This window comes from Bubalus bubalis, chromosome 8 (genome assembly GCF_019923935.1).
Source record: "Bubalus bubalis isolate 160015118507 breed Murrah chromosome 8, NDDB_SH_1, whole genome shotgun sequence".
NCBI lineage: Eukaryota > Metazoa > Chordata > Mammalia > Artiodactyla > Bovidae > Bubalus > Bubalus bubalis.
The window spans coordinates 30,592,987-30,620,126 of record NC_059164.1 but is presented as its reverse complement, the minus strand read 5'-3'; the positions used below and the strand labels follow the sequence as shown (position 1 = coordinate 30,620,126).

Below are 27,140 nucleotides of genomic sequence, written 5' to 3'. Positions count from 1 at the left end.
TTTGCCAGGGTGTTTCTGAAGTTTAAAAAAAGTTAAATGTATAATTACCACAAGTTTCTCAGGAAGCACTTACTTTTCCTATTTTGTAATAACAGGCTGTAGGCAATATTAGCCAGCACTCATTCCTAAGTGTTGAAAATTATGTGAGAACTTTTAAGAAGGGGACAGAAAGGGCTCTTTCTTATAAACATTATGAGAGTGAGCTTAATATTTCGTCATTAATTCTTTAAAGAAATTGCCTCTTATGTAGGCATCATATTTTCTGGTCTTAGTTCTATGATTATATCCATAGAGGAAGGGGCATATGTTACCAAATGGGAACTTTTGAGCTTGACCTGAAAGGATGACTAAGGCCATAGAAGGGCAGGGCAGGGAAGAGCATTTAAGACAGAGAGACCGTCAGGAAGGTGTGTGAGTTGAGCCTGGGCAGTTCTTGGGAAAGGAGTTGGGGTGGGGTGGGCTGTGAGGGAGGGTAGAATTCAGTTGTGAAAGACTTGGCAACCCCCTCTGAGCAGTGTAGACTTGCTTTTCTGGCCAAGGAAAGCCATCAAAAAAGGGAAGCGGCATAATCAGATGTGGTCTTTGTAAGATCCCTCTGGCATTGGTTTAGAGGAAAAATTGAGTGAGGAAGAGGGGAACGCTGGAGAGAACCCTTAGAAAGATATTGTTGTGAGTCAGGTGAGAGATGTAAGTCTGAACCAGGGTGGCAACTCTGGGAAATGAGAAGGTCACAGATGATGAGTCATTTAGATGGTAAACTTGGCAGCATTTGATGACTGGTGATGGGAGGATGTGTGTGCTAATTTACACTAAGCAGTTTTGAAGTTTGTACTGCAATTCCTGATATGGACATGAGAAAGTTGTCTGTATCACCAGAATGGGTGGTCATTTTCCCCAAAAAGCTCTGTAGCCGTTTCCCTTGCCTTGTCCTGCAGCCGTTTCAGGTATCTGAGATGCTACAGCACACCATGTTTATCTCATCAGCAAACCGTCAGATGGCTTTTTGGCTAACAGTAGGGAGACTGCTTCTTCTGAGACCCAGGTACTTGGACGATAGCTTAAGCATAGAGACTTTCTGGTAACCTCAAAATGAACTGAATTATTTGGCCAATGCTTTGGCATCGGCTGCAGTGATGTACCTCCTTCAGAACTAACCGTGATTTTAGAGGTATTCTTCTGATCCATTTAGTCTGAGTTGGTTTCTATCGGAGAAGACAATGGCACCCCACTCCAGTACTCTTGCCTGGAAAATCCCATGGATGGAGGAGCCTGGTAGGCTGCAGTCCATGGGGTCGCTAAGAGTTGGACACGACTGAGCAACTTCACTTTCACTTTCCACTTTCATGCCTTGGAGAAGGAAATGGCAACCTACTCCAGTGTTCTTGCCTGGAGAATCCCATGGACGGAGAAGCCTGGTAGGCTATAGTCCATGGGGTCGCACAGAGTCGGACACAACTGAAGCGACTTAGCAGTAGCAGCAGCAGGTGTTTCTATACTGTTATTCTAGAATATCCTTGGTCATTTATTCATTCAGTGCATCTTTATTAAAGCTAATGTTGTAGTGGATCCAGAATAAAACTATGCTGGTTCCTCCCTGAAGGAGTGTAGTCACGTGTGGAGAGGAGATACAGACACATGTAACAGTGGTAAGAGAAGACAGTGGTAATAATCCCCAGAGAGACACATGGGTGTCACAGCAAGAATTTTCCCCTGGGCAAACAGGATTCTTTCTCATGGCAGAGGTAGAGTTTGATGTGGACCTTGAAGTAGGTTTGAAGTTGGAATTAAACAATCCAAACTGAAGAAAAGCATTCCTGGCAGAGAGAAGAGCATTAGAAAATACACAAGGTGTTTTTTTTCCTTGATATTGAAACCACTCTGTGTCACCAGAGCACCAAGAGTGGGGTTGAGGGAGATGGTGGCAAAGATTTAGGAGAAGGAAAAGTTGGTGAGGAACGAGATCGGGGCCAGGCTGTGGAGGATTTCGAGGGCTGACATGTTTCACGTCATTCTACAAATAATGAAAAGCCATTGACTTGTTTTGTTAGTTTTCATAAAAAAGAAGGATGAGGGGGCCCTTCTGTGAGGGAACTGATGTTATTTCAGTGTGACGGGTCAGAAAGCTGAGGCTGGTGAGTGGCCAAGCAGAGCTGGGCCAGGTGGGAACTCCAGTCCGACTGCCCCTGGCCACCTGCTCGCTCAGCCATCAACCCCACAGGGCGCCTGGTGTGAGGACCGGAAGCCGAGATGGCAGGACGGTCCTGAGAAAGGGCGGCCGCCTGGACCACAGCCCTGGGGGAAAGAGGACGAGTCTGTATTGAAAGAATGCTGGTGGTGAAGTATGGGGAGGAAGGAAGAAAAGGGATGCTTAGGTACAAGCTTCTTTTGAGTTCTAACTTAATTTTCTAAAGTGTATAGACAGTTCACATGTAGTTTCTGTGAAGCAGTTGGATTGAAGAACAACTCTAGACGTGGCTACTGTGTTCTGCCATACCTTTACACTGTTTACCAGAAGACTGAAACTCAGCTTTTCCTGAAATGTCGTTTATGCTTCGTAGTGTATTACCTTGTAGAAGAGGAGTAGCAACACGCAGCTCCTAAACTCGACCTCCTAATTTCCACTCTGCAGAAACAAAAGCCTATAAAACGTGCGTGAAAGCCGTGCCTAGCGATGCTTGCTCTCCACAGGGGCCCTGTCTGTGTCCCTCCCCCTCCCCACACCGCTTTCTTTAGTCCCTTTGTTGAGTCTGGGACCCACCCTACTTCCTTCCCCTTTTCCAGTTCACTCATGAAATATGGGTGGGAAGGAGGTTTTACACATTCTGAAAGCGAATCTTGGCAGGGTCTGCTGCCAGGCTGGGGTCCCTATCTCTCAACTTAAACCGGAATTTCCTCTCCCCTGTTTCCTGCAGCCTCATCCTGGAGCCCTGCTTGCTTCAAAGGGCTCACTGGGCCTCCAAGGGCTTGCTGCCCGTGCGTCCCTGGGGCAGAAGTGGGCTGGAGTATTCTGGCTCTTGCCGCTCTTTATTTCACACTCTAAAAGTTGGTCTCTGCATTTTCCCAGCTTTCATTTAGTCTCTTACTTTAAAAAAAAAAACAAAAAACACTTTATATAAAATGAAAACCCTCCTTATGCTCTATGTGAAATCAAACTTGCTTTATACATCAAGGTGAGTAAAATTAGAGAGCAATCATGGCATCATTTGAAGTTTGCCGGTGATTTAGTTTAACCAAGAACTACTTAAAGACAAGTGCAGTGTTATCACATCATTGCTTGGTTTCAAAAGCCAGAATTCAAATGTAATAGGCAAGTCATAACATAGTAAGTGGCCCACTACTGAGAAATTCTATGCAGAAACCATGTTGTTTTTCTTAATGAGAAAAATCCCAACTTTGTGTTGGTTTGGCACTCACATACATACCTTTTTAGAGGAAATAGGCTTCATTGAGTGAGTTGTTTTCGTTCATCTTTAATCAGGATTAATTTTAATCAGAGTAATCATGAAAGTGATAGACGAGATAGGTCTTGCCTCCAAGAAGTTTACAGTCTGGCTGGAGATAAAATTCACACGTGGAAAACCAGTGCACCATTCAAAACAGTGTTCAACAAAGTGTTTAAATAATTTCACAGACGTTCAGGGAGAGGGGAGTACCTCTGGTAAACTTTTTCACAGTTGCAGCAATCCATAGAGAAAGTCTTTTCCTTTTTCAAAAGCCAGGTTTGGAAGTTTGGTTCATTTTAAATCCTGCTTTTATTTTGTTTTTTTTTTTTTTTTTTTTTTTTTTGCGTCATAAAATCAGCAGCCAGGCAGCCAGGGGACTTCAGTGGTTGAGCTCCCACTGTCTGGCAGAGCCATCTGCCCACTAGCTGGGGTTTTTAGGTCTCACAAGAAGCCTGTTGCAAGTCTCAACATTTAAAAAATATTATCTTCAGTTTTTAACAGTTTAAGCAGAGAGGAACTTGTCATTATTGTATTCGTTTATTTTTCTGAAGATACTCATTTATTTTTTAAAAGGCCCAGTTAAGAAACTGGATCCTGGCTCAGTTAGTTTGGTTTATCAAATTCATATTCTTAGCAGATGTCGGATTCCCTATGGTACAGATGCTACTCACCAGGTTATCAAGTTATTCTACTTGTAATATTAAAATAGTCATATTATCTTCAGTATGTTTGAGAAATCATACTGCTGTGTTGTATAGTCGCTCAGTCGTGTCTGACTCTTTGTGACGCCATGGACTGTAGCCCGCCAGTCTCCTCCGTCCATGGGGATTCTCCAGGCAAGAATACTGGAGTGGGTTGCCATGCCCTCCTCCAGGGGCAGAAATCATACTAAATATGGTGAAGCATTGAAATACTGAAAAATAAAGTATTTTTCTCAACTTTTGGTCCTCTCAGTGGTATACCTCACTCCAGACCCCTGGCAACCTTATATTCTTTTTTTTCTCTAACCCTTTCAAGGCGTGATCTGCATTAATATAACCGTATTGATACTTTGTAGGTTGTCATCTGATGAATTAACACTAGAAATCTTTGGTGGTTTGGTTTCATTTGAATTTATAATGAGTGGTTTAAGACAAAAAGATAGAGCAAAGATGTGTGGACAGATGGACAGCCCTTCATAGAGAGATGGACTGTACTTCATGACAACTGTGTACCACTGAGGCCTGGAGAAATAAGACATGGGGACACAGGTACTCATGTACTTTGTGTCTTGATTCCCCCAAAGACTGTCCTGATACATCAGTGCTTTGGGGGGAGGCAGCATTGCAACAAATTTAGAGGCTGAGTTCACAGTTACTGTTGTCTAGTTGCCAAGTCCTGTCCAACTCTTTGGTGACCCCATGGACTGTAGCCCACCAGATGCTGTCCATGGGATTCTCCAGGCAAGAATATTGGCGTGGGCTGCCATGCCCTACTCCAGGGGATCTTCCTGACCCAGGGATCTCTTGTGTCTCCTGCATTGGCAGGCAGTGGATTCTTTACCACTGAGCCACCTGGGAAGACCTGAGTTCCCAGTTACCTGCATGCTAAGCTCCAAGATGCTAATGGAAGCTTATCACAGGACACTCAGCTGGTCCAGGGAGACATGCCTGTGTCCCCGAGGAAGAGACAGGATCTGAAGAGTCAGAAGAGTTCCTAGAAGAAGTGAAGCAGGGCAGGCAGAGGAGAAACCCACGAGAGGACAGGAAGGGCTGGTGCAGAGGACGCTGCCGCTTTGCAGGCGGAACCAAGCGGCTGGAGCCCGGGGAGGGCGAGGAGGCAGAGGAGGCAAGGCCTTACCCACAGGCTGAGTCAAAGACAGGGTGCTCAGAGTGATACGGAGCCCTTGTGGACACTTTAAACAAGAGAGGAAGATTATTAGATTTGAATTTTTGAGATTCCTCTGCTGCAGTGTGGGAATGGGTTTGCCAGCCGAGAATGGGTCACACTCACTCCTTTCAAAGCTTTCTGACTCGCCTTCCCTCACAGACCTCTCTTAATTTTACGTAAAACAGTAACCAGCATAAACGTCAAAGGTTTGCTGTGAAGACAGAATGTCCAATTATAGCTCAGCTCTTAACTAAATAGCTTTACTCTAAAATGTACCACCTCATCATTTTTCTTAAAAAAATTGACTTTGATTCAGTCCTGTTTCATAGAATGAATTTTGAACTTGCGTGTAATATGAATACTTTCTGTTAATTAACACCCGGCAGGCACGTATGTTCACATTAAATATACTTACTTTGCTGCATAATATTTGGCTGCATATTGATTCAGCCAGAGTTTGGTGATTTCTGAGTGATTCAGATACTTCAGTTGATAAAGATGAGGAAAAGAAATTTATAAAAGATTTTCATGTGGGATGCAAAGAACCTTTTTTTTTATTCCTTTTGCAGTGGGAAGTGGGTGGAAAGGAAAAATTCCATCTGGCATACAGCAGCCCTAAATGTTGTTTTAAGAGAGCAAAAATAGAAGATGGCTGAAAATATCATAACAGAACATAGCAGACTGTGGCCAAATGTACAGTACATATTTTTCTAATAAATCATGTTAAATACCCATATTTTACTTAAAACATGACCATGTTCTTGTTTGTCAGTATATACAAATTTGTCTTTAATTTTTGAAAAATCACCCACTCCATTATTGAAGAACAAAAGACTTGTTTGAATGTCTTGAAGTTAATGCTGTCACATTAGGTCTACCTGGAATAGGTTTTTGCAGGGTTTTCTTTCCTTTTTCAATCTCTCCCTCCTGTATTAAGGGGAAAAAAATGGAGAAAGAAGATATGGCGCTTGGTCTCTTCATTTATTGTACATTTGTCTGTAATTAGGTGAACAAGGCTCAACAATTTTAACAAAACTTTGTAAATGTCCTCTTTGTTCAGGTTCCAGGAATGACTGGGCATGATGGAGGTGAGCTGAGTCAGAGTAAAGGATTAGGGGCTCCTTTAGATCCAAGAAATACAGACAGGGAGTGAACAATGGTGATAATAAGATAATTAAGACAGACGTGGCCCTGGGGTAGGGATTTCCAAGGAAGCTCAAGAAAACTCAGTGAGTCCCAGAAGCATATCTTAGTGACCTCCCAGGTAGGGGTGGGGTAGAAGGTGTCCAGTTAAAATTTTGACCCTGTGCAATCAAAATCATATGGATGATTTGTTAAACCTTTCTTGATCTTGCCTTGGCTAGGATTTATAGAGGTAAAACGAGCTTCCTATTGGTACTCTTGTGAATAAAGAATTCTAATGATCCCCAGATGGTGCAGTATCTAATCAAATCCCAAACTGAATTTTATGGTTGATGGATGCTGTCACTTTCTCCCAGCTCAGTGACCTTACTGTTATTATAAGTTGGGGGGATTCTGATGATGTGGTGTTTTTTGCAATCAATCTGAGTATCCTGGAGTTTTCCTCTGAGAAGCATAGGCTTTGATAAGAACTTTTTTGATATGATGTATCTTGACTGGATAAGAATAAGTTTCACTCAAAAACTGGCAACTGCTAAATAGGATTATAAACAGTATCCTCTAAAATGGGCAGTAAGTACTTCACAGTCCATTAATTCTGTCTAAAGTTCATTAATCACAAAAAGATGTTGAAATATTCTGATATATTTCTCCTAGTAAGATGTATACCTTTTTAGCCTCTGTTATCAGAAGCAAAAGATCATTAATTAAAACAGTCATTATCGGAGAGCCTTCAGGTTTGTTAGAGAAAGGTATAATTTAGTCTTTGTGCTTTTATCGCTCTGTGTTTCTGAAGTTATATTTTGTGGGGCTCTAACAGAGGCTAGCCTGATTGAAGTGACCCTTGCTCCAGTAAGCATTGCTATTGAACTGCTTCTCCTCTGCTTGTTAGCAGTTGTTATCTGCGACCCCATGGGCTATAGCCTGCTAGGTTCCTCTGTCCATGGGATTTCCCAGGCAAAAATATTGGAGTGGGTTGCTCTTTCCTTCTCCAGGGAATCTTCCTGACCCAGGGATTGAACCCTCATCTCCTGCATTGGTAGGCTGTTTCTTTACCACTGAGCCACCAGGGAAGCAGTTACCCCATCTGAAAACTAACACAGCAAGTCCTAAAAGCAGGCACAAACAGTTTTGCCAACAAAAAGTTACTGGGGCATTCAGTGCTTATTAAACATCCATAGGGAAACACAGAACTGAAAATTACCTCCGCATTAAAACAATACTTTGATAGAACTCTAAAATTGTTGGAACTGAGAGGTTAATTGAAGCCATGGAGATAATACTGTCTCCTTTCCTAGTATGTATGACTGGAATATACAGTGGCAGAGACAGAAACATGCATGGCTTGAGTTAGTGCTGAGTTGTACCTATAGGTTTGAGGTTAAGGGATATACCAGTCAGGTGGAGAAGGGAAGCTTTTGAGCTTCAGTTCAGTTCAGTTCAGTCACTCAGTCGTGTCCGACTCTTTGGGACCCCATGAATTGCAGCACGCCAGGCTTCCCTGTCCATCACCAACTCCCCGAGTTCACTCAAACTCACGTCCATCGAGTCGGTGATGCCATCCAGCCATCTCATCCTCTGTTGTCGCCTTCTCCTCCTGCCCCCAATCCCTCCCAGCATCAGAGTCTTTTCCAATGACTCAGCTCTTCACATCAGGTGGCCAAAGTATTGGAGTTTCAGCGTTAGCATCATTCCTTCCAAAGAACATCCAGGACTGATCTCCTTTAGAATGGACTGGTTGGATCTCCTTGAAGTTCAAGGGACTCTCAAGATGAGGCCAAATTCTAACTAACCCTTAAAATTCGAGAGAAGAAACTTTGGAACAAAGCAGAGAGCCAATTTTATTCTGATTGTCTTTTAAGGAATATACTTGAATGCCAGATGCTTGTGGGCAGATGCCTCTCAAGACTTGCTGAGCTGTTAAATGCCATTTCCATTGTAAGTTAGCAATTGTGTCTGACCTGTATCCTAATTTTAAGTAGATCCCACTTCTATTTGAAGTCAGTAAATCTCAAATTCCTGTCCTTTAGTATTACTCATGATCTTGGCATATGGAGGAGATCTGCAGAGACCTGAGACAAGTTTGCCACACCCTGGAAAAATCCTTCCTCATGAAGATCCAGGTGGCCCTAGGTAGAGTCAACATCTGTGGCTGCTGATCCCCTTGGGCCCCACCCTGTGCGCTTTGCCATTTTTGCATCTTGGCTCTGACTTCTGCTTTTAGGTACCACACCTGGCCATGCCAGAACCTTCGGAGAAGAGGGCAGTGAGAGTTTTGTTGGGCCCGTTTTGGCCCAAACCTAAGTTTTAAGATTGTTTCACTCCAGAAGAAAAGTTGGGAATGCTGTCTTTTCCTTCCAAGTGATAGAGGATGGCAGACTGCAGACTTCCCAGTCTGGGGGACCCTAGAAAGAAGAGTTGGGTAGCACAAGCCTACAGAAGACCCAGAGGGAATTCAATGTGTGTTCCTTAGCCAGATGCGATGACCCAGCAATTCTGGGGGATTTAGTCACTTACTTGACGGCCTTGAGGTCTTCAGACCTATGCTAGCATCTCGCATCAGTCAGATGCTTAGCTTCTCTGCCATTAGCAGCTTATTTCAGATTCCCCTGTTTGAACTCATAGAGATGATTAGGAAAAATCCTACTAGGATGGAGACAGCCAGATAACTGTTTAGCTTGCTGCTACCAACAGTGGGCATTCAGCTGTGACACATAAAGTTCTCTTTGTTGAGGGCCTAAATGATTTTTAATTTCAGTAGAACTTTATCCTTTTCAAATATAGAGCAAATTTTTTAAATGCTTGGCCAAGATTAATTTATTCTTGCCTATATTCATTGAGAAAAGCATTTGTTAAGCACTGATGAACCAGGCATCACACACGATAGAACAGAGACATAAGTGAGCAAGATTGGATTTGAGCCCCCAAGCTTGTCACCACTTATGAGGGAGGAGGATTGAAAACAAAGACAAGGGAGTTAAAGAAGGGTAATATGCAGACCGAAGAAAAGAAGGGGTGTACTTTGAATAAGATGTCTGTTTCTAGAAAATTGTTTCTTCACCTTCTTGTGAGGCATTTGCTAAATTAAACATCATCTCTTTTACTTCCTGGCATTGTGACCAGGTAAGAACACAAATCATAAAAGACAGACATCCTAAGTCTTGTATCTAAGGAGAGTTAGATGTTATTGGAAAATGGCATTGACCATTTTCCTCTCTCCTCATTTTCTAGCTGCAAAATATTTTTAAAATTAGTATATTGTATATAGATATTGACCTGTTTAATAATTGAATTTGTTTTTGAAAACAAGCTTCATTCTTGAGATTTATGGATGTTTAACAGTCAAGAACAAGGCATCAGGCAACTTACTGGAATTTATAGCACATTTCTTTCTGTTAGAGACTTTATTGTTTACATTTAGAAATAATAGAAAGCTACAAGGAAGAAAAGAAAAATTTAGTGAGAACTAACCAGGATTTCTCCTTACCGTCTCCAACATATCAGCACATGCATTATGAGGCTTTCCTTACATTTCTATAACAGACTTTACTTATCTACGCTTCCCATTTGGGGGCAAATAGGGTTTCAGATTTTTCCAGTTATAATAATCTGAGATGCACATGTCTAGAAAAATCTTTATCTAAGTTTATATTTCTTAAGGGTAAATTCGTAGCTGAGTAAATTACTACTCACAGGTATGAACTGCCTTAATCTTTTATGTTTTATGCTCAACTGTTCTTCATAAAGCTTGTTCCAGTTTTCATAAACATCAACACTCCGTTAAAGTATTTGTTTTGTCACACCCTCACTCATATTGGAGCATCCCTGGTGGCTCAGATGGTAAAGAGTCTGCCTGTAGTGCGGGAGACCTGGGTTCAATCCCTGGATCGGGAACATCCCCTGACGAAGGAAATGGCAACCCACTCCAGTATTCTTGTCTGGAAAATCCCATGAATGGAGGAGCCGGGTCAGCTACAGTCCATGGGGTTGCAAAGAGTCAGACACGACTGGGCGACTTCTCTTTCTTTCTTTCTTTCACCCATATTGATTATTATGATTCTTAGAAGGAGAACCTAAGTTTTCTTGTTGGGTTGATGGGAAGGAAAAGTATTATCTTGTTCAGATTTACATTCTTTTCTAGTGAGGTTGAATACTTGCAGTTAATATCAATCCATCCATATTTCTTCTGTAATTAATCTATTCACCTCCTTTGCCCATTTTTTATATTGGGATTTTTCTTACTAATTTGAATAAATACTTTATACATTAGGGACATAAATCTTAGTCGTGTTTGTTACATGTAGTTTTTCTTTTTTGTTTTTATGCACATATGAGCGAAAGTGTTGATTCATGTTTTTTAACTTAAAAAATTGCCTTTAAAATTAGAAAGTTCTTCCCACTTCTGTGGCTAGACACTTAATTTTATTTTTTTCTATTCTAGAGTTATACTTCTTATTCACGTCTTTAATATAGCTGGAATTTATTTTTATAATATAAAAGTAAGATTTCTCCATCAGCTATCACATGCAGATTTTTTCATGTTTTCATATTTTTACTGGTTGCCAACATTAAAAAAAAATCCATTGTATTCTTGAGAAATTGAAACTGTTAACAGACTTCCTCCAAATTAAATATACCAAATATAAGCTTAGTGAGTAATATTACCTCTCTGAGCTTCAGTTTTCTCATCTATAAAAGTAGGAGATTAGAGGTGTAAGATTTCTTCTGGTTCTGAAATTCCTGTCTTAAATTGAAGATGACGTCCCCCACCCCACTTTTTTTTAGCAGCATTCATACTTTTGAGTGTTAAACACTTTGGGGGAAAATGTTGCCATTTTAAAACAGATGCCGATCGATTACTCAGGAGGCCCTGAGTTGCCATTTTTTACTCTGATTGACTATGCTTATCAATGCCAAAAATCGTTCTGTTCTTTTGTGTTCTAAAAATACTCTGGTGGATATAATTTCTAAAAAATCTCCTCTTTGTGAAATGCAGTTGGTATGGGACAGATGGTGATCTAGCATCCAGCTAGAAGTAGCTCTGCTATCAGGGTGCTGAAGCCACATTTCAAGCCATGTCATTAAATATTTGGAATTGTTTTTCTGCGTTTAAAATGTCCTGAGGAAGACTGAGATATAAAACTCTCAGATAATGACAAACTAAAAAAAGCTTCTAGATCCTACTGTCTTGAACTTCTAGAAATAAGAAGAAATTAGTCTCTGTATTTACAGTGGCTCAGTTCATTAACCACTATCCACAACCTTGCTCCAAACCACTGTTTGTTGTTTTTTTTTAATGCAAATTTTTATCTCTCACCTGTCTCTCAGAAAGAATATTTCTTCTCTGAAGATAAGCTCTATGTTTTATTTGAACTTTTATCCCCAGCATCTAGCATGAGGCTTTCAATTGGTATTTGTGGACCTGGTTTCTGTAGAGAAGGCAAATGTGAGTGATTTGAAATGTTTCTGAAGTTCAAGCACTCAAATCTGTGCAAATCCAAAGTTATGCCTGCTCCAGGGTTCCAGTTCATTGGAGATTTAAAATTTTAAATTAAGGGTTTTGTACCAGGGAGGATTAGCCTGGAAATAACGGGCAGAAAGGACAAGGAGGTTCCTCACCAATCATCAGTTGCTAACTGCAGACGAGTCTCTAGGAGAACACGTCCTTGGTAAAGGGTAGAAACAAACTTTCAGGCTTCAGTGGGTCACAGCTCACGGAGCAAGGATCTCACCCGGGTGGGTTTGTATATGAAGGTTTCAGTCGTCTTTGGTACACTAAGTGCACGTTAACATTCAGGAAAATAGATGATATTTTTTTGGTCTGTATTATCTCTTAAGTACTTCCATTTCTTTTCAATCCATTTTTCTCTTTCTCCACACCCATCCTTCACTCCAGAAAAAGGGAGAAACACCTACTCCTGTGTAACCAAATTTCTTTCTTTCTTCTTTTAACCTTGTCTTCCTTTTTATCTCCTAATTTTGTTTATCTTTCAAACAATTGTAGTAGTATTTCATTGCAGTTTAAATTCTCTTAACCTGTTTTAATACCACCTTTTTCTATGAGTGCACAATAAACCAAGAGTGACCCAGTCCTACTTGTCTCATAGTCTTGTTTCACACTGTGAAATAAGGTTTCTGCGATGGGTGTTGCTGAGACCTAGGTGTGTCTCTCTTAAAACACCAAGGAATGTGCAAAACATGAAAAAACAAGAGTGTTTACTTAAGATGCTTTGTATCTCCTTGCTCCCATGCCATGTGATCTTGCAGTTGCTACGGTAACTAGGAATTTTTCACTCCATAACTTGCATAAGGACAGAGTCTGACCTTTTTATTACTGCTCTGCCCTCTCTGAAGTTATACGTGCACTCATGTGCATACACACACACACACACACACGTGTTCACAGGCATACACTTGTAAAGTCACATTTATATACACACAGCAGACATTTGGAAAGAGTTACAGAGTTCCTTGACTTGAAGCCTTAGGTTTTCATCTCATCTTTAGGTTGCTTGGGGAAAGTGTCAATATTGATATTTTCCCTTTAGAATAACTTTGCATGTGTGTGTCACACACACAAAATGACATGAAAATTCTTAGGAACAAGAACGTATTTCTACAATTTGTATTTGCCATTTCTGTAAAATTGCCTAGCAAACAAGATTTCAGATTTTTTAGTTGTTTTAAATCTCAGGCCACATATGTTTTGTATTTTGAGGGCCGTCGAGATACACCAGTAACAAGGAGTGGAGATTAGCACTGTTGCCAGCACGAAGTCATCTCAGTGTTTTGCAAAGTAAGAGTCTGTTGTGAACATATTGTGCAAATCCTCTCCAAGGATGCTGTGGATTGATGGAACTCATATCCAAAGTATTGATAGACAGTTTTTCTCCAGTGAACTCAGTCATGTTAGCAGATACTTAATGATCTAATTTAGAGTTTGAAGGCATCCCCATTTCGTCTGAATTACCTTCTAATGGGCTTCTGTCAGATCGTGTTTGCACAAGGCAGAACCCTCAGTTGCCCTTTGACCTAGGCTTCTTGAAGCCAAAGGATAAGTCTTAGTGATTTCCCAACCCAGCCAAGCCTCTGGACATTCCCATAGACTCAGTAACCAGGGTGAGTGTATGTAACTCCTAAGTCTTAGCAGAATGAAATAGCCACCATATCTGGGACTAAGGGGCTGCAGAAGCAATGGAGTGCAGCAGCCTCAGCCCGTGACCCTGGCTGACAGCATGCCTTGTTTGTTGCTGCAGGTGTTTTATCTTGTTTATACTTGAGACATGCTGATGCTAAAGGATGTTGACTTCTCCCTTGCAAGTAATCAGCAACGCCATCCCAAACTAGGGTCTCATTAGGCATTAACTCACTCCTGAAATTTCTCCTTTCTACCCTGGCCTGCTCTCTGGACTATCTCTTTGTAGCTGAACCTCCTCCTCCCGGTCTTTGCCGATCTTTCAGTCCTTGACCTTGGGCCACTCTGTGGTCGAGTCTCTGTCTGCTCATCTGTTGCTCACCAGGCCGTTCATTCATTTTACAGGCAGTGTTGTTCTGGATGGAGGGGCAGCACAGAGAACAAGACAGACCAAGTCCATGTTCTCCTGAAACAAATATCAGGGTAGAACTTGTCCTGTCCTTTCTCCTTGCCCTTCTCCTCTCCTTCCCCACCCACAATCTATTCAGTAACCAAGACCTAGTGTATTGGAACTAGAGCACTTGCTGAGAAAGATTTAATAAAATTTAAGATTTTATGTTAAAAAAAAAAAAACCTGTGTGATTTAATAACTCTCAAGGGTCACATGGGGAGTGTCTTGTATGAAGCAAAGAAGAGGATCTGACTTGTAGACAACTGATATTAGACCAGAAAGAGTGTTAGGAAAATAAAATGTGCAGGAATTAGATTGAAGTTGGCCTGGATCAGATTCCCAGCCTTGCCCTAATTGTAGGGTTCTGAGAAATCTTACTTTACATGATAATAATTATTAGAGGCAGTAAAATTCAATAAATATGGTTCTTCTCTAGCAGCCAGAACTTTCTGTCTTATCACGTTTACCGGTTTTCTCTGGGAGTTTGACCACATTCCATAACAACTTTGTGTTTGCTTTCGCACTATGGAAGTCAGACTTGACCTAGATTTTCTAAGTCTGGGGATGATGAGCCCTATTGGTCCTATTTAGGCTTTAGTTTGAATTATTAATCATATTATTCTTAGGATTTTTTAAAAGAACTAATGATCATTAACTCAAATACTCTCTTTCTGACAGGATGTGTTTGCTAGGCAAGAACCTTGGAATCTGGTAAATTTAAACCACTGCTCACCTTGACACACATCTGCTTACTTTATCTTTCCCTTAGCTGCTCTGTTAATCAGGTCTATCTTGCCAGCGATATCCTTTTTTATTTTTTTTCTAAAGCTCTGTTTGCTTTTTTTTTTTTCTGTAAGAAAATAGAATCATGAGATACATTGTCAGCAAATTCTGTGAAGGTTGTTCTTCGACAAAATTGTTTTTGGCCGGAGGAGATATTTTTTTCAGATAAGTATTCCAGTTCTGCGGTACCCACATTTACAAGAATAGGTGCGGGCACTGATGGTTTGCTTTGCTCAGCTGTGTGTGAATTTCCATAGTGCAAGATGAGGAGAGATTCCCTAAACACTAAATCACACGCAGCTTTCCTCTGTAGGGGACCAACACTTCGGGCTTCTGGGGAAAAAGTGAAGTCAAGACAACCGAATTTTGTAGGGTCTGAGGATTTGGGAAAATGTGAAGGTCATCATCTCCAGCCTTACTCACTGAAGAAGCACCTTCACTTGTCGATAATGTTACTGCCAGACTCTGCTCCAGTTGGAAAAAGAGGTCATTTTGCCTCTGTATTTCCTAAAATTGACCTTGAATCTGCTTCCTCCAACTCACGATTCATTAACGGAAGGTACTTTTCTACAACATCACCAATAATCCTGTTCCACAAGGCAGCGTAGCTCAGAAAGTGAAAATCTCCTGCAAGGGTTTCATTGTCCCTATCTTTTTTTTCTTAGACATTCCAACTACCTGAACACACCTCAAAGGGCATGTTTCCCACACCTTCTTGTAGCTCCTTGGTGCAGAGTCCCATGTGCTTTGATCAGCAGACTCCTCTGCCCACAGACTCCTCACAGCCCTCTTTTGTTTTGTTGGAGATACGATTCACATAGCATAAAAGTAACCATTTTAAAGTGTACAGTTCCATGTCTGCCCAGTGCTTGAGCCCATCAGGCCCAAGGCAGCTTATGCCCTGGAAGCCCTGCCAACTTTAGTCTTCAGGTCTTTTGGTGCCCAAGTTCTGTGGGCATCAGATTGAACTGATCCCTGCCATGTTTAACTCAGTTCTTGCGAGCACTTCATTTCCCTCCTGCTGGGTCTTGGACTTTGCTCTTGCTGAGCTGGTGTAGTTGTCCTGAGACTACGTTCAGTCCTTGTCAACCCTCTTCTCCTCTTGGAACTCAGGATGATGTAGACACCTCTGTTGCTTACACGCTGAGCAGATTGGCTTGCTTTGGCTGCCAGCACCAGGGTAAACTAGTCCTTGCCATAGTTGTAGTCTCTAACGTGTATTAGTGACCATCTTCCAGGGATGTCTGTGGTTCTGGTTAAGAGCTCTGTTGTTGGGTCTTCCTGGGCTCAATCTCAGCTTTAGCACACACACCCTCACCCTGGGATCTGGCTTGGCCAAGTTACTTTGTCAAAATGAGAGATTTAATAGTATTTACCCTGTGTGGGCTGTGCTGTGCTTAGTCGCTTAGTCATGTCTGACTCTTTGCAACCACATGGACTGTAGCCCACCAGTCTCCTCTGTCCATGGAATTCTCCAGGCAAGAATACTGGAGTGGGTTGCCATGCCCTCCTCCAGGGGATCTTCCCAACCCAGGGATCAAACCCAGGTCTCCCGCATTGCAGGTGGATTCTTTACCATCTGAGCCACCAGGGAAGCCAGAATTGTTGTAATGGTTAGATAAGAAGGTGGCTTAGATGGTAAAGAATCTGCCTGCAATGTGGGAGACCTGGGTTCGATCTCTGGGTTGGGAATATCCCCTAGAAAAGAAAATTGCAACCCACTCCAGTATTCTTACCTGGAGAATTCCATGGACAGAGGAACCTGGTGGGCTACAGTCCATGGGATCACAAAGAGTTGGACATGACTGAGCAACTAACACTTAGATAAGATAATGGAAGCTCATCTCCTAGCTTTGCTGATATATGGTGAGCCCTCAATAAATGTAACCGATTTATCTGCCTGGTCTTGACTTGATCCCTCCCTTGTTGCCTATTCCTAGTAGATCTGTTAGTTGCATATGGCAATGCTGTCTCCTTAGTTCTCCAACTGTAACTTCTACCACTGTGAGATAAAAATTATGTTAGCTTTCTTTAATGGTCTGCTAACTAATGATTACATGATGCTTTATACTTCACTATGTATATTTACCATGTATCCTCTTAAAGTGGAGAAGGAAATGGCAACCCACTCCAGTATTCTTGCCTGGAGAATCCCATGGGCAGAGGAGCCTGGCAGGCTACAGTCCATGGGCTCACAAGAGTCAGACATGACTTACCAACTAAACCAACTGACCAACCATCCTCTTAAGTATGGGCCAAATCTGGGGGCTGCCTTAGTGATTTTTACATTAATGACTCTCAGAGCCATATCCTGAATTAGAGCAAGTTGTGATCTCATAACTTCTTGTCTGTCTATATCACTATCCAGGGTGACAAGCATACACCTCTTCTTTTCAGTTCACCTGTATCTGTTGGAGTGTCCCAGACTTCCAGCTGGTGATGGAGATGCAGAAGAGGGCGGGCCAGTGTCATCCACTGCCCGAGTAGTTGGGTGACCCTTCCTTAGGAAGAGCACCTCTTAGCAGACTGTCCACTCTTTAGCACCATCAGAGTCCACTACTTGAGATGTAGTCTGTGAGACTTATGCTGTCATTCTGTAAACCTCCACTCAAAATTGCACTTTTATCCTTTCCTCTTTCTGTTCATTCACTGATTCATTTGACTAATGTTTAAATATCTATGAAGTGCCAAGACCTGTTTGTTGGGAGTTCAGTGTTGAAGAAGATATAGTGCCTGCCCACGCATGAACCTATACTTTAGAAGGGAGACAAAAAAGGTCATGAGTGTGTGCTTTTTGAAATACTGAGTCTGAAGGATTCATGTGGCACCATGGGGTCCCAGAGAAGGGCCCGCCACATCAGACTGGAGGTAGAGGGGGCAGAAAACCTGGAGGATGTGATTCTTGAAGTGTACATTGTAAGGAGAATGCAAGTCTGACCAAGAAGGGTGGGGAATGAAGGGAGTCATAATAAGTTATTGGCTCTTGCCTGAGTAATAAAACACCACAAACTGGGTGGCTTATCAACAGGAGAAATTTATTTCTCACAGTTCTGGAGGCTGAGAAATCCAAGATCAGGGCACCAGCAGATTCAATGTATGATGAGAGCCCACTTTCTGGTTCATAGACAGCTTTCATTTTGCTCTGTCCTCACAGGGCAGCAAAGGGTCAAAGGATCTCTCAGGGGCCTCTTTTATAAGGGTACTTATCCCACTCAAGAGGTCTCCACCCTCAGGACCTAATCACCTAAAAGCTCTGCCTCCAGACACTGTCACGCTGGGGATTAGGTTTCAACATAGAATTTTTGGAGAGAGGACTCATTTAGTCCATAGCAAATGCCTTCCTATGAATCAATTAGCATCTTCAGTTACTGTGTTCACAGACTTGAGGGAAAACAGCATTGCATCTTGTACTACTAGTATGACTTCTTGAATGCCATGGCGTCAAGCTAGATGGTTCTGTGCATCCTTCATGTGACAGTCTCTGTGCTGCCTGCTTTACACAGGTCTGATGATGGAGCCAGCCTGCGTCACGGGAGGAGTGTTGAGGATCCTGCTTGGGGCAGAAGGGGAGCTTAGAGGGTGCAAAATCCACATCTTCCCCAGTTGGGCCCACAGGGTGACCTGTTCCTACCCACACCATATTTTCCTCGTGCCCTAGACTGGGGGACAGTACCATTTAGTGCAGGCCTTCTCTGGGTCATGTTAGTTATGGGGTCTCTTATATGTCAGTTGCATGGGAGCTTAGTCTGATAGAATTTTGACAGATGGAACAAGTTTAACACTCAAGTTCAAAGCATAGTTATCTCATGTAATGAGTGTTATAATAGAAGGGTGACTGAGGAGAGGGTAAAGGCAGCCTTGGAGGAGAGTGACTGTTGAGATTGAATCTGTGTTTTAAAGGTAATCCACACACTCACTGTCTCCCTTGCTCATGAACTTGCAAGCTCAGTAAACCATTATCAAGTTAATATCATTTGCCAGACCTTGAGCTGTGTGTTAGGAAGAGAAATAGAAGTCACAGTCCCTGCCCTCAAGATGTCATCATATCGCAGAGACCACAGAAAGAGCTGATAATCAGAGGTCAGTGTGATGGATGTCATGACAGAGTTCTTTGAGCATCTCATTTGGACAGACAGTGTTACTGGCAGGAGATTTGTCAAAGAAGCTTCCTTAGATGTGGTGATAATAGGAGTTTCATTGTATGGAATGATTTGTACCTTTTGGGGTTCATAGACTCCAGTGAGACCTAGAATTCTGGACTCTGGAAAACTGTGCCTACATATAAAAAATCTTGTATACTTTTCGAGGGTTCTCTGAGTCCCTGAAACCCATCCATGAACCCCCAGCTAAGTTTATGCTCACAGAGTAGCAGGGACACGATGTCATGGAGAGTATCAGTGGCTGCTTTCTGTGAGCACTTGGGAGAAGAACGTTTCCCATCAGAGATAATAGAAAATCAAGCAAGTATTTGTGACAATTTCAGCAGGCCTGAGAAATCCCTTAGTAATCACTTTTTCTTGCTAGTGCCAGTGATAAGTGAAAATATAAATGCAGTCAGAGATTTGGTTTGGGACTGCCTAGACCGGCTAAACTGTAAACATCAGTTCTTGACTTTATATATTTATTACCCTATATGTATTTCATCTTAAAAATAAATGTCTTTCATGTGAATAAACGAAAGAAGAAGAGTTGGATTTTAAGTATAAACGCTGATCTTGGTCTTGGAATTTAATCTAAAGTAAGTCAAAGATACAGGTTCTGTCATTCATTGAGAATTCACAGGCAGAAGAGCAGTGTAGCCATAAAAAGAAAAGAAATCATAGCTAGTTGCCCAAAGAATGGAACAAAGATGAGGAGCAGGGAAGATCTGAAAATCCTCCATTGTTTTTGTATTCCTCATGGACTCTGTTGAGAAGGTCCTGTGAGTCTGTGATCACACAGCTTTCCCTCAGCAGTCACCCCCCTCCCACTTTCAGCTGAGGATACCTGTTTATTTTTGCGCTTCCTCTCCTCCCCCACCTCCCTGCTCATCCCAGACTGCATCCCAGACTACATCCCAAGGGCAAAGCATGAAGAATCTATGTGGCCCAGTCCTTGGAGTTTCTTGTTCTTCCCAACATCCCTTCAAGAGAGTAGGGCAAAGAATGAGTTTCTGCGAGCCTGAGAGCTAAAGTGTGTGTCAGGGAGAGGAGAGGATTCTCGCTAAGCACGTACCAACCAGGGCTGAGCATCACGGGCCAAAGCAGGGCTCGGGGTGGGAATACGCCTCCTGGGAATACACCCTGCTCCCCACTGCACCCTCCTCTTCAGTGTTGCACCTGCAGAGCCCTTTCTCTTCTGAGGTCTCTGCCTCTTGTTCAGGCATTCTTCCTAGCTCACCCATCTTCTGAGCCCTGTTGCCTGTAATCACTTTTGGGAACATTCCTGAGTGTGACTCTCTCATCCTGCTGGCAAGGAAATAAATGCATTTTATTCTTAACTCCGATAATCATCACCTCCACTCTGCACCATGCTAATGGCAGGGCAGCATCTTAATGACCCTCGTCCACGGTCAGTGCCCTCTGGCCAGAGACCACTGGGAACACAGTTGTAGTTGAGCAAGTTGGGTTTGCTGCTTGGCTCGGGGATGGAGCACTTGCCCTGAGGGGAGCCGTGCAACAGCGCAGTGCAAGAAGGTGTTAGAAGGATTTACAGGACTTGGCGGTGTGTGTTTGGTGACTCTGGGGAGGATTTAAAGTATCGGGGCTTTGTTTTTGATCAAGCAGCTGGGTAACTCTGTGAGATATCTTAAGTCTTATCTCTAGGAGGAGCAGCAAAGCTAAGGCTGTCACTGGGAAAGAAGCAGCCATCACTGGTTAGCTGGGCTTCCTGCTACTTTCTTCTGTGACCAGCATTTATGCTGTATCTTGTTCAGAGTGGCCATGTTTTCGTCTTGTCCCACCACAGCACGGAGTGACCTTCTCTAGTGTTGACTTTTTGCAGAATCTTTGACATTTAACAGGAGAACGCGGGGTTGGGCCCGAGTGCCAGGCCAGCTCCAGGTATCTGGGCTGCTTCTCCTTCTTCCCGTTTTCACTGCTCTGAATTGCCCTGCTTCAGAGGTCAGCCTCCTTGATCAGAGCCTCCACCTGCTCGCCTGCCTACCTGTCCCCTTCACTCCTGTAAAGATTTGTCCTCAGCCCCTCCACGCTGCTCTGGTTTATCAGCTGTTCTTCCACTCACCAGACAGACGCCATGTGGTGATGAGCTGTGTGCATGTGTGCTGATGCGGCCCTGAGCTCCTCTCCTGCCTCCCGTCTCCATTGCTGATCACTTCCCCGGAGTGGGGGGGCATCGTTCACTGTTCCCCGCTCAGGTTTCTGAACACCGTGGCAGGAAGGCCTAAAACCATACACATGTGTTTTCTACCCTCAGCAGCACAAAGCTGTCTGGCAATTGCTTTTTCCATAACTTGTTTATTCCCCGTTGGCACCCCACTCCAGTACTCTTGCCTGGAGGATCACATGGACGGAGGAGCCTGGTGGGCTCCAGTCCATGGGGTCGCTGAGAGTCGGGCACGACTGAGCGACTTCACTTTCACTTTTCACGCATTGGAGAAGGAAATGGCAACCCACTCCAGTGTTCTTGCCTGGAGAATCCCAGGGATGGGGGAGCCTGGTGGGCTGCCGTCTATGGGGTCGTGCAGAGTCAGACACGACTGAAGCGACTTAGCAGCAGCAGTAGCAGCACCCCCTAAAGCCATTTCTCCAACAGTTTTCTGTTTGGGCCACCAGTGAATCCCCTCCTCCCAGAAGAGGGTCTCAACTCACACTCTGCAAAGATGATGGAAACCACCTCATCTGTTCTACCTCAGCTTTCTTCTTTTCCCTGCTCTATTTTTTTTTTTTTTTTTCCTAAACCTCCATTGTCTTCCTTCCCCTGATACTCTCTGAAAGGAGGAACTCTTGGTCCTGTGGTAGCCTCACCCCTCCACACCTGTTCCTGACCTGTCTCGCCTTCTCTGCATCACCCCTCACCTGCCCCCCCACCTCCCCAGCCAGGCAGCGTCTTCAGCCAGACTGCTTCCCTTCCTGGTGACATTCTGAGGTGATCTTCCTCGTCTGTGCACTTCCTCCACGTTCACTCACACTTCAACACTCCCCTTCCCACCGCTGGACTTAACCGTGGTCTTGTCATCACTTTCTCGTAGACTCTTCATCTTCGTAAACTTGACATCAGATAAGCTTTTCATCGCCCTCCACCTACTCCTGGCTCATCTTGGTTTCACTTCTTCATCATCTCTTTAGTAGGTTTCCTCGTGACTCTGAGCCCCCTCTTTTCCTCTCTACTTCCTATGTTTTCTCTTCCTTTATCCATCTTCATAATCCCCTTTCTCTCCTGCTTCCCTTTAACAGTCTCACCCACTCCCTAACTGGAATAATTCACAGATCTGTCTCTGTCCTTGGCCTTCGTACAGGGGCCTCGTTCTTTATTTCTAACTGCTTGCTAAACATCTACAGCATGATGTATTGTCAGTCCTGAAACATCAGTTGTCTGAAACCAGATCCATCAGTCTCAGCAGAACCAGTTTTTTTGCCCCATTTAATGGCACTTCCGTTCTCTGTCACCCACAGATCTGGGATTCCATCTGTCATCTTTGACAATCAAATCCCATGAGTTCTACCTTTGCTTTTGTCTCTTGCATGTGGCCTCATCTTGGGGAGCTCACCACGTTAGACTTGCGTTATGGAGCTATTACCTTGTCATCTAAGGGCAGGGCACCAGTCTTACTCACCTTTGCTTGCACCTTAGTGGCTGGCACAACACCTTCCCCACAGGAAACCCACCCCCCTCCACTGTCTGTTGAATGATTGTCTATAAGTTAAGCATTTTAATGCTCTACTTGCATTTCACAAACTATTTGTCATTGAATGCATTTCTTGTCATTAGTTCACTGAATACCTTTATTCTTAGCTGAGCAAGCACCAGAATGAAGTTTCATGACCAGAGCCTCAACTCTGGTACTTCTGCTTTTTTCAGGAAGAGGAGTTTGGCATGGGTTGGACACAGGCATTAATTTCATCTTCCTTCTTGAGAGCAGGTATAATACATAGGGTTATTATGTTGTCACGGCAATTTCAGATAACTTCCATCTCCCTTTATACATTGATTTTTCTGCTTTTTCGCTTCTTTATTTTTTAACAGGTTTTCAAAATGGAAACGACCACTGTGACATAAGATGCTATTGATAGTACATCAATATGGTTCAGCTAGGCCCCTGCCCAGCAGAGTGTAGCTGCTCCGAGCACAGCCCTGTAATACATATTAGTTACACAGACATTAGGGAAGCCCTTCCCATCCATATGTATGCACAGGGCCTGCGGAAGTTAATAATGCCATACATCACATGCACGTAGGATGTAAAATGTACTTCAAAATGACAGCGGGCTCATATAAAACGAGTACTGGCTTACGACAAGAGGAACACCAAAGGAAGCTTTTTGTCCTTTCAGACCTGCTCTTTACTGAATTATCTGCTTCTGTGTCTCAGTATCCCAGACTCCATTTTGCTACCCCCCCCTACTTTTTTTTTTTTTGGTCAATATTATGCTCATCTTTCCAGCCACCTTATTTCACTTCAGCCACACGGATAACAAAAGAACCTCCTTGGAGAAATGAAAGATAGCAATTACACATTGGTATTCATGTTACAGGAGTCGCTGCCATCCTCGGGGACTTTAACAATGAATATCCAGCATTAATTGCCACAGTAACTGCGTGTCTGACCTTGCTGAAATGTAATACATCAGTTTTACATAGTAAAATTATTTGCTACTAATAGATTAAAAAGGCATGATCATAAAATTATATTGCTGTTTGGAATGACTAGTAGTTTTTATTTTTAAGAAGATCTTGGAGGACTCGAATGAGTAGGTTGCTACATTTTCTTAGAAATGAGAACATTGGGAGTTGAAATCTTAGTATTCCCACTGACTTGGTTGGCAATTACAAGAGTAGTGCCTTCCTATTCTTATGGAAGGTGAATAAAATACATTGGCATCTCCAGTTAATCAGTGGAAAACTGATTAATAAGGCATGGAGACATAGTACTTTTTATGTACTTGGGGGAAAATGTTCTTTTTGTGTGTTTATACCTAATTTATGTAGGTTTTCTGCCAGGAGCAGGAACATAGAAACGTGCCCGGAACCCTAGGACCTGTTTCCCTTTGTAAGGAAGTAGCATCATTTTTAAGGTGCTGCTTGTTGGCTCTCAACTTCTTGCGTCAATCTTTTGCTCAGACCCTCGGAGATACAGAAGTTAAATTTTCTCATGTGTGTCTCTCACACACCCCTTGCCCCACTCCCCCACCACAATTTCCTCTGGCTGGATGCTGCCAATCAGAATTTCACACTCCACACTCTGAAAGTGTTCATCAGTCGGGGCGGCTCCACACTGCTGGGTCAGCAGTGAGCCTGACTCCAGCAGAGCCTCGTCAGCGGCCACGCTGGGCTCCGGCTGTGGAAGCTGTGTGTGCAGAAATGAGTGATTGTTTGGCCTTCTGTCTGCGTTAAAAGTGATCGAGGTGAAGAAAGTCGGTGCAGTCACCCATGACACCCGAATTTCAGCCCAGATGAGCTTCTAACTAGAGGATCCATTTTTTGTTCATATCCTGGCAAAACAAGTACATGATACATGTGACGGCCATCTCAAATTTGCGTGGGCAGGGGGATGAACTGAATAATAGAATGAGTAGTGTTTTGCCCACCTTTTAAAGTAAGACTGTGATGTAAATGACAATACATAGCCATTGCATCTACTTAATATGGCTTGCTCATTGTTTTAGTGTTTTGTATGGTTTTCCAATTTTAACATAGTGGCTGTTTAGGAAGCAGTAACCAGGTAAAAGAATAGTACACATGCAATTAGTGTGTTGTGTTTCTGAGACTTTGAACTTTGGATTTCTTTATTCAGATCATTCAAGTAGTTTAAAAAATGAACTCTGACTCCCATCCTCACTGGGTTTTTTTCAGTTTCCTTTAAAGTATGTATGTCTCTCTAATGGTTTATGTGTCCATAGAACTTGATCCTGGACCCGTTACCATTAGACGGAGATTCTTGACCAGATTCCTAATTTGTTCTGAATCTATAAAGAAATTAGGTGGGAAAGCAACTTGAGAGATTGCAGCTTTTGTTAGCTTTTTTTGCCTTTTAATCTTCTCTCCCTTTTTCCTTCTTCCATCCATCACTCCTGTTGGCAATTAAAGCAGGATGATGAAGTGACGACGGTTGAGGTGAAAGAGCAGGACCAGAATGTCCTGGTGCTGAAGAAAGTGCAGAGCTGCGGCCCAGCCCCCCAGGCGGGGAGCGCCGAGAGTGATTGGAGGTGAGAGTTTTCACCGGAGCCCCGCGCTTGTTTCCTTTCCCTGCCTGCCTCCCCTTCTCCCGCTTCATCTCACTCGCTCTCTCTGCCTCCTCTTCCCTCCCTCCCTCCCTTTTTTTCTCCGCCTCTCGAGCGAGCTAGCTAGCGTTCTAGCTGACTGCAGAGCTCCTAGCAGCCAGATGGACTCGGTTCCCAGCGAAAGGACAGAGGTGGCAAGATCTCTGAGCGTCTAGGGGATGCCTTTGTTAGTGGTCGTGCACAATGGGCAGCTCCCGGCTGAGGGTCTTTGACCCTCACTTAGAAAGAAAGGATCCCGCCGCTGCCGCGCTGGCAGACCGAGAGCTGCCCCTGCCCACCTTCGATGTGCCTTATTTCAAATACATTGACGAGGAGGATGAGGACGAGGAGTGGAGCAGCCGCTCACAGTCCTCCACTGAGGAGGACTCGGTGGACTCTCTGCTTTCTGACAGATACGTGGTCGTGTCCGGGACCCCGGAGAAGATCTTGGAGCATCTTTTGAATGACTTGCACCTGGAAGAAGTCCAGGACAAAGAAACAGGTAAGGCAGGGGGGTGTCTCCCGCTTCTTCCAGACTGATAAGGGCTGCAGCGCCCTTATCAGTTTCCCGAGGGGCAAGGCTCCCTCCCTAACCAAAGCAGCAAAGCGCGGGTGGGGGGCGGGGAGGGGGGAGTGGAGGGGGGCGGCTGAGCCGGCAGACCTTTGTGCGCCTCCCGCTTAGCCTCCTGCCGTTTTGTTTAAATCCAGTAAATGGACGCATGGAGATCCCAGCAGCCGCCTGGTAAGTGGCTGTACAAAGAAAATGATAGGAAGGCACGTATTCTTGTTTTGCTGGCAATTTTTACCAAATCTCACCTAAAGGCAGTTGACAACAAGAGGCCAGCATCCAGTAGCCAGTGTTCAGTGGGAAGGATTACAAGGGAGATGGGGGTGACCGGCAAGCATTTACCTAGCCCGCCCGTGGGAAGCACTGAGCTGGCCGGAGGAGCCTCCCTGCCAAAATGTCAACAATTAATGCAACTATTCAGCAACTAGAAGCTTAGTGGCAACTTCTGCGTTTTTCCAAGTGTTTCACAAACTGCTCAAAGCAAGCCTTACTGTGCAGAATATGAGACTCATAGCTTCTCAGACTAGAAATAATTCACTGAAGTCTTCTTGGTCAGGTTCCTTGTCCTTCTATTTAATCCGCAGGCAAAATACCCGCTTAGCTTTTTCACCCTTGCACTTCTGGAAATGCTATCCCTGCATGATCTAGCTAAACTTCCTTCATCACACAGGGCAGTGCCGGATTCTTTTAACCAGGATTTGTAATTTGTTTCAGCCTGGAGCAGTTATCCCAATGAATAGGCCTCTGACTTTAGCCTGAATTCTGTGACTTGATCCCCTGACTAAAATGCACTTTTTGCTGCCACCATAGCACCTGTCGTGACCATGGCTTGCAATACATGGACTACATCAATAAAAGGCATTTGGGGGTTGTGCTGGTACAATACTTTGTACTGATAACTCCTTAAGTTTTTCCCATGCAAGAAGGATTTTGAGAGGATAGCTCAGGTGAGAACAAGAATTTCCTTGGGTCCTAGCAGTTTTGTCTGAACTTAACGGATCTGTGCTGCATTATGAAGGACATTAAGAGGAACAAAGATATGTGAAATATGCAGTTGAGTTTTTAAAAAGGCAAAATGACTCCATCACTCATCCTACTGATAGTGTTATTGTTTGATCTCACAATTCAAATAAAAACTTTACTTTGCCTTATGTATATTTGGGGAAAAAAATAGCAGTAGTCATTTATACACAGGCTAAAAGAAAAATGTATTCTTGTGGCATTTGCTGGGTGGTTTTTGCTCGTCTGTCTATTAATATTTTGCACAATTGAGTAATGTTTGCAAGTTCTGCTTCATCAGAGGTGGTCATTATGGAACTGGCCATAATTTTCT

At 43.4% G+C, this 27,140-nt stretch overlaps 1 protein-coding gene across 3 annotated transcripts in view; it reads left to right on the top strand.

Moving 5' to 3' along the window:
* The window catches only part of RAPGEF5 (Rap guanine nucleotide exchange factor 5), a 236,156-nt gene that overhangs the window by 138,615 nt on the left and 70,401 nt on the right, over positions 1-27,140 (top strand). For 2 of the 3 annotated variants that reach the window (XM_006074858.4, XM_044946530.2), the window contains exons 10-11: positions 25,067-25,185; positions 25,653-25,741. In XM_006074858.4, the coding sequence (XP_006074920.3) occupies positions 25,067-25,185; positions 25,653-25,741 (208 nt within the window). The remainder of the gene's footprint in view (positions 1-25,066; positions 25,186-25,652; positions 25,742-27,140) is intronic. The other variant, XM_044946529.2, reaches the window with a different exon arrangement.